Source organism: Anguilla anguilla, chromosome 14, assembly GCF_013347855.1.
Source record: "Anguilla anguilla isolate fAngAng1 chromosome 14, fAngAng1.pri, whole genome shotgun sequence".
Classification (NCBI taxonomy): Eukaryota; Metazoa; Chordata; class Actinopteri; order Anguilliformes; family Anguillidae; genus Anguilla; species Anguilla anguilla.
The window spans coordinates 6,304,074-6,316,001 of record NC_049214.1 but is presented as its reverse complement, the minus strand read 5'-3'; the positions used below and the strand labels follow the sequence as shown (position 1 = coordinate 6,316,001).

Below are 11,928 nucleotides of genomic sequence, written 5' to 3'. Positions count from 1 at the left end.
GCGAGGATGAAAGATTGCAATGGCTCCATAGCTAGCTTCATGCATTCAGTTTTACAATTTTGCGCCTGTCACTTCTCAGTCCAGACAACTCTTCTGGCTCCTGACCACAAAGAGCATCAAATCTAAGCAGTCATTCATCTGTTGTTCCACCCGTCCCCATCCCAACTGGCATTGTTAGGACTTTGAGGACTCTAAGAACAAAAGCCCCCAAGTTTTCCCACCAGTTTTTTTTTTTTTTTTTATAAAACTTGACACCAGTATGAATTTAGAATTTTTAATAAAGCAGTTATGTTGTTCATGAATTATTATTATTATTATTATTATTATTAATAGGAAGAGAAATGAGCCATAAAGCATTTGTGATCGTCTCCTGTTCCCTGGGCACCATGGCAGGTCCGTTGGGGAGATAAGGGCTCTACAGAAGAAGGAGCGAGGCTGGAGATGGCCAAAAATGCTGTGGTCTCAATACCAGAGGATGTGGAGGAGCCCATGATAAGCCGGCCTAAACCTAAACCAACACCTATGTACCAACACCATGAGTCCAAATGGTACACGCCCATTAAGGTGAGTCCCAGTGCCATACCTCTGCTTACTCTGCTTATCTCATTTGAGTCCAAATTATATGCTCCAGTTGAATCCAAATAGTGTACTTTTCAAGTAAACAAATCTAAAATATTTTTTCAGTATTTTCAGGTTATTAAATTCTTAAAATGTCACCCCCTTTTGAACTAGTGGTGTGTTTTTGTTGTCAGGGACGCCTTGATGCACTTGGGGCTTTGCTACGACGCCAGTATGACCGAGTTTCTGTCATGAGACCAACAGGAGAAGACAAGGTGAGCCACTTGAACATGGTGCTCAGTGTAGTTAGTCTGGGAGCGAGCACTCTTCAGTATCCTCCTGAGCCATGTGATGGCACATAAGCAATCATGCACACAAATACCTACCGTGAGAGACTGAAATAAAAAGGGGAACACACTGTTGACATGTCAAAACACCGCTCTTCAGCGTGTGCGCTGCGAATGACTGCATTTTAATTTTCGGTAAGAGCAGCCTGGATGTGTGCGCTCAGGCAGAGCTCCCTGCAGTGTCTGCAAACTGCAGAGCCCAGGCCTTCACCAGCAGCGCTGTCATGCCTTGATAACTCTTTTAATAGTCCTGCAGCCAGCAGCTGGAAAGGCTCAACACGCAGTGTGGCAGGCAGGACCTAATATGGGGGTGGAGACCTTGTCCTCGGAGTAGCCAAAACACGATTGCCGCAGCCTTATCGGTGCCATGAAAGGGAGCGGTAACGCTGAGGCACTGTGTGGCCTCCGCTTGGCCTTGACCTCCTGAATGAAAGGTGGAACACTGTGGTCTCAATGACATCCAGCTCCACAGGGTGAAAAACCCGCAGAGCAGGAGCAGTGGGCAGCGTGCTCTCTGTAAGACAATAATAGTAATAATATTAATAATACCAATGATAATAATAATAATAACAATAATAATCAAAGTGGTATTATTGTGCTGTTTCTTATTGCATTAAAATAAAAATGAATTGTCTGTCCTCAGTATGAGCCCACCTTTTTTGATGTGAGCACAAATTTAAATATTTATAAACCGCTACTCCAGTTAGCTCAGCACAGGCCATGTAAGTGTCGGAGGGCTCCCGTGGGTTCCCCACAGCCGAGCCAGGGTAGGCTGGCGCGAGAGCCCCAGCTGAGGGGGTGGGGGGGGGGGGGGTGCCTGCAGTGGCAGACAGGGCCCCCCCCAGGGTCATGAATATTTCAGCCGCCGAGCCGCGACGCTACACGCGCTCGTACAGGTGTAGGGAAGCGGAGCGCTGCGGACATCTGTTCCTGGCGGAGCCCCTGGGGGGTGGGGGGGTTAGGGGGAGGTGAGGTCCTGGCGTAGCCCGCAGCCAGACTGCTGGATCGCCAGCAGACGCGGCCTGGAGCCGCGGAACGGTCCGGGCCTCCCGTTCACCGCCCCGGGGCTTGCCACACCAGAGGCAGAGCAGCGGGCAGAGCAGCGGGCAGACGCAGCTGCGCAGCCAAACTCGCCCGAGGCGCGGATGAAGAGATCCAATGGGCTTTGACCGTGGGAGGGGTGGGGGGGGAGGTATGGGAGGCTGAGATGGAGTGGTGGAGGGGGCGGGGCTTGGGGCGGGGATGGGGCTGGGGGCACCGCAGAACCAGGCAGCATGTGCTTCCCTGCTTCCAGGCAGCAGGTGTAGACAGCAGGTAGGGAAGGTGGAGGCAGGGAGGCAGATTAACAGAGACCCTATTGAAGACTGTGGGGTTTTTTTTTTTTTTTTTTTTTTTTGCATGGCTTCTCAACGCAGCCTGCCAAGCGGCTCAGCGGGAAGTGCTATTGCTTGACAATGGAGCCAACTGCAAATTGTGCTAACAAGCCAATTTATAAGTGATACATTATCATACATTTACTCTCTGTGCCTTTGTGGAACAGCAGGGAGCAGAGGTAGGATGGAGAAGAGCGTCCTAGCCTGTATGAGTGGTCAGAGGGGTTTCTTTTGTGCCTCTGGGTTTGTCTTTTAAGGCCTGAGGTTTGTGTGAAAGGCATAATATTGTGATCTGATCGATCTGATGCTGATACAATCATTGCTGGATCCTGCATATGTGTGAGATCTTTAAGAAACAAGTTTTATTGTCAATGGGGAAAACTGCTTGGAGAAGTAATAATTGAAACAATAAAGCTTAAAAGAATTTACCCAATCCAGCTCCAAGGCAATGCAGTTGGATTGTAAATAATTTATTTTCATGGCCTTAGAATGTATTTCAAGCGGCGTTGCTATCTGTTAGATCTTATGAGATAGACAATCCTTAGCACATTGACAAATTATTCAGATGATAAAGTTTGGTGACTGATTCAGGAAATGCTGTATTTACTTTGCTCTTGTTTGCCTCTGTGTGCACACACTGGTTTAGTCTGAATTACCCCAGCTATAAACTCGTAGTCCTGTCTCCGGAGTGTGCAGAAGGTGTGTGTGTGTGTTGGGGCAGGGTGAATCAGACTATGGACACTGTAGCCTTTGTGCAGTGGGTTGTCTATTGATTGTGGAGTACCTTGTCCCTCCGCACAAAGTATGAGGTAATAGTCTCCCAATGTTTGTTTTCCTTCCCCTGAAGGGCGTGTTGAGATTGAGCGTGGGCTAAGTGAGGGCAGCTCTGAAAGACGTGTAGGGTGTTTCTGAATGGTGGAAACCCCCTCCGCAGGGGAATAAAAGCACGTCGGATGTTATCCTGCTGTGTGCTTCCTCCAGATTTTGTTTGGCTTGCAGATTTAAAAGGTAGATGTCATCGGCCACGCCCCCTGTATTGTAGAAGCACTCGGAAGCCCTTCCCCTGTCTGCTCCAGGACAGTGCCGCTGCGTGGGGCAGACAGGGTGGCACCCTGGCACGGAATGTAGGGCAGAGGGTGGAGGGGGAGGGTTTGTGAGGCGGTGATAGACTTGTCCTGGCAGTGTGCCCTGCGTCGGGTCACGTGCTTTGGAAGGTTGCCATTGCTGGGCCCATGGCCCACAAACTTTTTCTTGGTCTTTTTGACACACCTAACATGTCACCGTGTCATTACGTCTAATCTGTTTCTTAATGTTGAAGGAATTTCCCTAATTTTTGTTTAGATTTTTTTTGTATTCGTCTGAATTTCAGGCTTCAGCCTGTGATGCAACAACATGTCTTGCATGTGTTGCAGTTTGTTTTATGTCAATAACAGGATGAAGGTTGTGTTTCGTGAGAAGTGTATATGAGTCAGTATTATTTTTATTATTTTGCAACTCAGTGATACACTCTGCAGTCTGTGCTCTGATTCATGTTTTACTGAGGTATCTTATCTGCGGTATATTATTTTGCTGAGGTTGAAGAGTGGGTGATCCGTAGTCAATGGGTTAGGCTAGTCGTGGAGAAAAAGAAGCTTCTTATACGTCCAGTTTGCACACAGGTCCTTCTTATGATTTTTGTTAAGGTCATAATTTCATGCATTGTGTTTCTTTAAAATAATTATATTAGTTGTGTTTGTTATGGCATCCTGCTGTCTTTCATTTAATAATAATTTCAGTAATAGGGGCTATTCTTGTGGAGGTTGACAGGTTTCCTGATGATTGTCATCATACATTTGTTTTGCTAAAGTTAGTCCTATGCACCTCATTGGCCAATCACAGAGGGGGCTTGGGGTTCACCCAATAAGCAGAAAGTGGGCAGTTCAGTTTGGCCCTTCTCTCCCCAGGGGGCATGTGACAGCTTTAGCTGTCTACTCGAGTCCCTGCCGATTTATGCAGTGGCCCTGTGCTCTTAACCAGATTAGTTCCCGTTATATTAGCTGCTGAGAGCGGTGCAGATGTCCATATGCCCAGCTTGTAAATTCAGTAAAATAGGCTGTGTTAATCTGTCAGGCTCCCCAAACAGCCAGGCCCTCTGGTAACAGGATTACATTCGCTGGTCGACAGTGACAGGTGTGCGAAGGCGAGCAGGGGTGGGTGATGCGTTGGAGATGCAGTCTAGTTGTGAAGTCCGCAGCGAATCACATTATTCAGAAGAGGTTCTTGTAATATCAATGCAGAATGATACCTGTTTCTGCGATGTTATTCTGCTTGTCGTTTTCCCTTTGGGGAGCTTAGATGACAGCCTTGTCATTCCATTTCCTTTTCCACGCATGCAGTCAGTGTAGCTGGTACCTGCACCCTGATCAGGCTGTTTGCATGGAAGTATTGTTGGTTCTTTGCTTGTGTTTATGTGGATAATTGTCAGTATGGATATTTATACATGAAAATTTTTTGTCACATTTTTGTTCAATGCAGTCATCCCGATTTTCCTTGGATATATAGTACAGTATATTCTCCATTCTGCTTCTGTATTCTGTTCCTTTCAGGGATGGGATTTAAAAAGCTCGTAGGCATCGTTTGATAAGCATACAAACTGCACAAATCAATCTTGCTGCATCAACACTAAGACTACCCACTTTTTTTTCTTTCTTCCTGGTTCTGGGAGAATTAAAAAGGTACTCTTTAATGGGTATATTATATATATATATATATATATATATATATATATATATATATATATATATATGGTGTTGTAATCTGACTGAAGGGCTATATTGCAGATGGGAGTAGCTCTGATTAACTTGCACGTAACTTAGAAGAGCAGTTTTGCACTCGTGACACTTCCCCTGCGCTGACAGCGGCCCTCGTTTAGATGTGAAACCGTCGGCGGCGGGTTTGTGAGAGCCGCTCTGTCACCGGCTGGTGGAAAGAACAAGGGAACGGAGTCGGCGATGACACCCGGCGCTGTCGCAGAGGATGATGCAAACGGCTGCTAACGAAGGCAGGGGGCCCAGACAGGAAGGGGTGGGGGGGGGGGGGACCAGCCAGCGGACAGGCAGGGGGGGAAGAGAGACGTGGGGAGGGTCCCATCTGAGGAGGGTCCCATCTGACTACCACTCGGCACTGTGCAGGTCATCAGATTAGCGGTGAATAAAAGACATTGTACAGATTAAAGACATGGCAGGGCACCGTCTAATACAGTGACTGTTTGATAAATGGTAAATGGACTGCATTTATATAGCGCTTTTATCCAAAGCGCTTTACAATTGATGCCTCTCATTCACCCATTCACACACACACCAACAGTGAAAGGCTGCCATGCAAGGTACCAATCAGCTCGTTGGGAGCAATTAGGGGTTAGGTGTCTTGCTCAGGGACACTTCGACACACCCAGGGCGGGGGATCGAACCGGCAACCCTCCGACTGCCTACAAACCGTTCTTACTCCTGAGCTATGTAGCTTTACGTCGCCTCTTTAATCTGTAAAAAGAGGTAGACTGTGAGAAGGAATGCTGCAATGCAAAAAACCTTGTGCCTATGTTTATAAAATAAGCTTAATATAAAGATGTCATACACTAGTTGAGTTTTTCTCACCCGACAGTCTTTAGTGACCCCGGGGTACAGTTAAAATGAAGAGGCCATGCGTGCCAATGAGCAGGTGATATTAAGGTGAGTTCCTCCGCTGCTCGGAGGCGGGCATCGCCTCCCTCTCTGGAGCAGGGTAGCGTCCCAGCAGCCCTCGGGAGACGCTCTGGGCTTCAGGCCCGGTCCACCTGGGAGGGAGGGAGGGAGACGGCCGCTGTGGCTGAGCCCGGCTCCTGTCAGCGTTAATAACGCGCGTGTGAAGCCTCGTCCCAGCCGCTCCCCTATATTCCCATCCGCCGCATTCCTGACCGATTACTCCGCGTCAGCCTGCATTCCGCGCGCCTTCGCACAGCGCACTGCCACCCGCCAGGGCGTCAAAGCCTGAGTCTACTTGACACTCGCCTGCGGCTAAATGAGTAGCGTTTATGCAATTTAAACATGGTGTAAGGGGGGGGGGGAGGCTTGCTCTGGTTCCCCACACGCATCGATAGAAAGTGAGGCAAAAGCCAGTCATCGAAGGCCTTTCTTTTACACGTTCTTCATTGACATTTTTGTGATTACTTTGACATGTAATCACTGAAGTGTTCCTCGTGTAACATAAACAGCATTGATTTCCCTGCCTTTGGGAGGCAGAAAGTTCCATGCTGTAATGTTCCCAGTGTTTACCTTCTTAAGATACTAGGAAAAGGCTTTCAGTTCTGCAAAAGCAATGGGAGACATAACTCACACTGACAACGAACCACAGCCCCCCCCCGCCTTGACGAAATGTCTTTTTAATAGAAATTATAATAGAAACAGGGGTGTGTGCCCATTCTGGGGCACTGGGGAACTGAAGCGCTGCAAAAAGCCAGTTTGAGTTTGAGATTACGGGTCTCTCATGAGAGCCGAGGCCAGTGCAGTCAGGGCTGGTGTCAGCACGCAGAGACGCTCTCCTGTCCTCACCCTCCAGAAATGAAACGATGCCTGGAGTCGTGCCCGCGCCGTGTTTCGGAACGCATTCCAGGAGTGACTAATCGCTGCCTGTTTTTCATAAGGACCCAAACCCACCGCGGTGGGGTCCCAGTGGCCCAGCACACACGCAGCTTTGCAGCTTCGGGCCAAGTCCGTGCATTCTGGGAAATGTTTTCAGGCCTGGTGAAAATCCAAGGTTTGGCCTGATGCAAGCAGATATGCAAATATTTAACTTTTTTTCCACCAGTATCAAACAAGGACGTGCACCGCACAGTACACGGTATTGAAACACATTTCATTCTTCACATGGTTATTTACGGTACATCCAACACACAAGGAAATAATTCGTGTTCAGCGCAAAAATCCGTATCCAAACAGCTTTTATCCATTTAAAAGGAAAGCAGAATTAGTTACAAAGAGTTAAGGTCGTAAAAGGCCATACAGACTAGTTGATGTCTGTGGACCTGTTTTATACTAGAAAGAAAAAAACATTATAATGAACTGGAGTTACATGACAAAGCAATAATACTTTCCCAGCATGATAATTTATTGCGTATTTCCTTCACTGTACATAACAACATGAGTTGCAGTGTGTGCTGCATGTTTACATTTGTATGTATATGTATTTTATAGCATAGCATAAATGCATTTTTCTCTGCTGAAATCCAAAGTTTTAAGTGTACCTTAAAAACATATTGCAATAAATCACAGGGCATATGTATAAAATAGGAAGTACTGTATGCATTTTTCATGCATTTTTGTTGGGGTAATTCAGTGGAAGTAGTTCTCGGTGAAACCGTGCACAAGTTACGCTCTGTGGATGTTCATGAGTAACCATGGCATTATATTTGGAAAGAGCATAGCTCTGAGTTTTTCTAATGTAAATTTTTGGCGCTCAGAGTGCCGCAGAAATATGGGTCCCTTGAGGTTCGTTGTCTCAAGATGAGCTTCAGTGGATATCTAGAAAACTCATAAAATCTCACGGCCATTTGGATAGTACGCTGGGTAAGTGGAAACATACCTCCATTTCATTTTTGGGTGAACTGCCCTCTCCTTTAAGCCGCAACTGTGTTCATTGAAACATTTTACTATTTTACTACTGGTAGTCTAAATGACAGTGTACACTAAAATATACTCCTCCTAGCCTGTTGAAAAGTCAAGTTGGCTAGTCAAGAAAGAAATACTCCTGGATTATACAAGAGTCCACTGGATAGGCTGTTTGTGTTGGGTATTCGGAAGAGGTGACCCCACTTAACTGCCCCTGTTTGAAATCAGACAGTTACAAGGTGGTATAGCTGCTACAGGGCTTATGTTCACTTATGTGGAGTCATGCATCCTCAGAGAACATGTAGATGCCGTGAGTGCATGATGTCTGCTTCTAAAAGCTGCGACTACCCCTTGCTTATTTAATCTGTAACAGACATCCAAGGGCAGTGCATCTACAGTATGTTGTATTCAGAGGATATACTGGATGAGGGCAGACTAACCTGTCTGGCTTTCTTCTCTCTCCATGCTTAATGGTTCACTTAATGGTGAACGTGGTGAAAAGGCATCGTACTGCCTAAGCCGGTCTTTGACCATAATGCAATTTCATTGCCAGGTCTGTTTACATTTATTTATAGCCATCTCTTGCGCAGTAATCTGTGAATCATCAGCTTCATTGCGGCGGATATAGGGCAAGTTCTTTACTGCTGAACACGATCTGGCCTTGAGATGCCCTCCATTTTAAAAGGGCTTAGTTGTAATTACGACATCATTCTGGGGGATTTTACATCCCGGTAAAGTACGAGTGGGGCTGGCTGTGTACTTTTGACTTAAATTAATATTGGTTGGCAACTGTTTAATTGATTCGTAAATTTAAACCTTAGCCGCCTTGAAAAAGTGGGGAAAAAATAAGGTCGCCACTAGCCATATGACTGTGCCCCACAACCTCTCCCCCCATTCTATTCTGTGTAATAATAGAGAATGGATTAAACTGAGAATATATTAACTAGATTAATACATGGAATGTTCATTTTAATTAGTAAGATGCTGCCATATAGAGGATGATGCAGATAGCTGCACTAGGTTAACTCAATGGTGATATTATTAATATAAGCTGGAATTGAGGCAGGTTATTATACCCAAATATATGCAGCCTGAAGGTTGTACTCACTCAGATTTGGAGGGTGTCTGGGTGAAAGGAGGAGTGGGTAGATGTATTAAAAGATGTTAAAATGGCCATTGACTTATTCAGTTTGTAACTAAAGACGCGGGCAAATTCATAGAATAATTTTAATTTGTGAGGCACCCACTAGGTGACATTGAAAAGATAAAGAATGTCCTCTGTATGTATTGATAGTAGATATTGATCATTCAGTGTGAGACAGCACCACAGTACATTTCCTTCACTGGGAAATGCCCTTTTCATCCCGATGCGAGACTTCAAAACATGGTGAAAAGGAATACATAAGTGATTATTATGTGAGCTGTTGTGCCTTCAAAATCAGCTGGTTGTGTCGTGGAATGTCCCTTTCAGTCACAGAATGGAAATCTACTTTGATTGACCTTTAGATCTTGCTTTGATGTGTATGTCGCTGAACCAATCAGGACAAGTAAAGAAAATTAAGAGAAGCTCAAATGGAAGTTATAATATTTGTTTTTTTCAGACCTGCTTTGTTTAACTGTGTATGGTGTAGCTGTGTCAAACAGTCTTTTGGCTACAAGGATTGTTTTCCTTTGGTGCCAGTCTGGAGCTGCCACTAATAGGTTTTTATTGTGAATGTTCTTTCCTTCTTTTATTTCAGGGACGATGCATGAACTTCAGCCGGGTCCAGAACCATTAGGACACTCACAATGTGGCCTTTGAAATACCAAGTGTACTGTAACTTCCTACTGATGACAACTGAAGAATCGCAAGTTCTGGAAGAACTCAGCCTTAACAAGCACTATACATTTTCTTATATCGGTTTTATACACTAGTAGTAGCCCTTTACCAGAGGACGTAGTTTGCTTTTCTTTTTTTTTAGCTATAGTAGCACATTAAAGCCTTTCTCGTCAGACTTAAACTGATCAAGCTGTGTGGCAAAAGCGAAATAGATGTGTTTTCACTATGCATCCAAGACAAAATAAGATTTTCTTCTATGAGACAGCTGAAGATCCACAAAAGTTTTGAATGATTGGTGCTTCTAGAGAAAAATCTAGTTACTGTTTTTTATTTTATTTTATTTTTTGTCAGTGTTAATTTTTGTTTTGTTACTATATTGTTCTTTGTGTTCTCTGTCTAATTCTATTTATGAACCTGTCATTGTAAGTGTAGTGTACAACACACACATCTCAATACCTACTATAAAAATCTCCTAAACTTCCTTTAACTTTAGTAACTCTCAGAATTGATTCACTATTATTAAAAGAAACAACCCCCAGAAACCTGTACTTTTTGGCTGGACCGCAACAGCGGGGCCAGCCCTACAAACGCGAATGTCTGTGACTGAGTGATGAAGTTACACCATTGGTCGGCTGGATTAAGTGTGTTAGGTCCAGTCATGTACTAGGTTTTGACCAGGTCTTGTTATTATAATTTTGGGTAGATGTCAGTCAACAACCTATAGAGATGTTGTATAACTATAAACATCTGCGCGGGTGGATGTGATTACAGTGAAGCCATCCCATCTCTGAGGCAGGATGACGTTGCTAAAATTGGCAAGCTACAATCTCATGAGAGATGTGCTGATGTCACTGCCTTCTGCACACTAAATTATAGTTTGAGCTTTTTCAGGACCCTACCCATTTTTTCCCCCAAAAATTCAATTCCAGCGCAGGGCATGTACAGGACATCCTGAAAGTATATCATTTATTGCACGTATAAAAACACTGCACTGTGCACCCAGGTTTCTCATTTCCATGTTAGGAGAGGCATCTCAGCCTGGCAGAATGTTTATTTGCCTGTTCCTGCCTGCTGGCCGTAGCAAACAAATGAAGGAATATCTTTCCAGTTCCACACTGAACTAAGCACTGGAATGGTATTGTCATGTACTGCTCTCCCTTTACAGTTAATTAAGTGGTTAAATCATGCAAGGAATCACTTTGTTTTTGTTGTAAAGACAGCTTATACGTTCTAAGGGATACTTAAATCTGTATTTATACCCTAACATGTGAATGTGAACTGGTACATTTCTCTGCATTAATAGTATGTACACCCTGGAATATATAAATGGTTTACCGTTAACACCTTGTACCATTTAATAACGTGTTAGTCTTTATGTGCTGATATTCAACTTGAATGATTATGTTGTTTCCTAATTTGGGTGTTGTTTATTGTACGAAACGGTCATGTATGTATATATAACACAGCATATATTATCTTTGTCACTTCATCATGATAATTCATACAGTAGATAAGCAGATTTAAAAAGACTACGCAGTCGACCATTTTGCACAGCTTAAGAACACGTACAGTAATATTTTAAAGCTGCCTTTTCATATGCTTTTTAATCTTTGTTCAGCAAAGCAGTTTATCTCTTTGCCTACTATCTCTCAGTATCCTCTTCAGTCATTTTAATGGGCATAAATCTGTCATAAATACTTCTCTACAAGAAATAAAACCCACTGGTTTATACCGTGGATAAACCACGAGCGGCATGTGTGTATTACCATTTATACATGTATGTACAGTACACATTGCATTACAGGCATTTAGCAGACGCTCTTATCCAGAGCGACTTACACAACTTTTACATAGCATTTTACATTGTATCCATTTATACAGCTGGATATATACTGAAGCAATTCCGGTTAAGTACCTTGCTCAAGGGTACAACGGCAGTGTCCTTACCCGGGAATCGAACCTGCAACCGTTCGGTTACAAGCCCAGTTCCTTACCCACTGTGCTACACTCCGTCACAATGTACACTGCATAGTTGTTGACAGCTGAACATTTCTTACACATAAGGAGTTTGTTAGACCACTGCTAAAATCTATTAAGGACTGAGTCGTGCGCATCGGATTGTGAAGAGAGGGTTTGGGTTTTGATAATTATCCTCACTCTAAAAGAGCACTTTTCAAGATGTGGATGCTCTGGAAGTGTCTGCCTTCATA

At 44.3% G+C, this 11,928-nt stretch overlaps 1 protein-coding gene across 1 annotated transcript in view; it reads left to right on the top strand.

Annotated features, from left to right (window-relative positions):
• Positions 1-11,466, top strand: part of LOC118213148 (anthrax toxin receptor 2-like) — a 30,058-nt gene extending 18,592 nt beyond the window's left edge. Inside the window, exons 15-17 of the mRNA XM_035391872.1 lie at positions 394-564; positions 753-833; positions 9,639-11,466. Coding sequence (XP_035247763.1) covers positions 394-564; positions 753-833; positions 9,639-9,677 — 291 coding nt within the window. The 3' untranslated portion in view covers positions 9,678-11,466. The remainder of the gene's footprint in view (positions 1-393; positions 565-752; positions 834-9,638) is intronic.
• Positions 11,467-11,928: the final 462 nt, after the last annotated feature.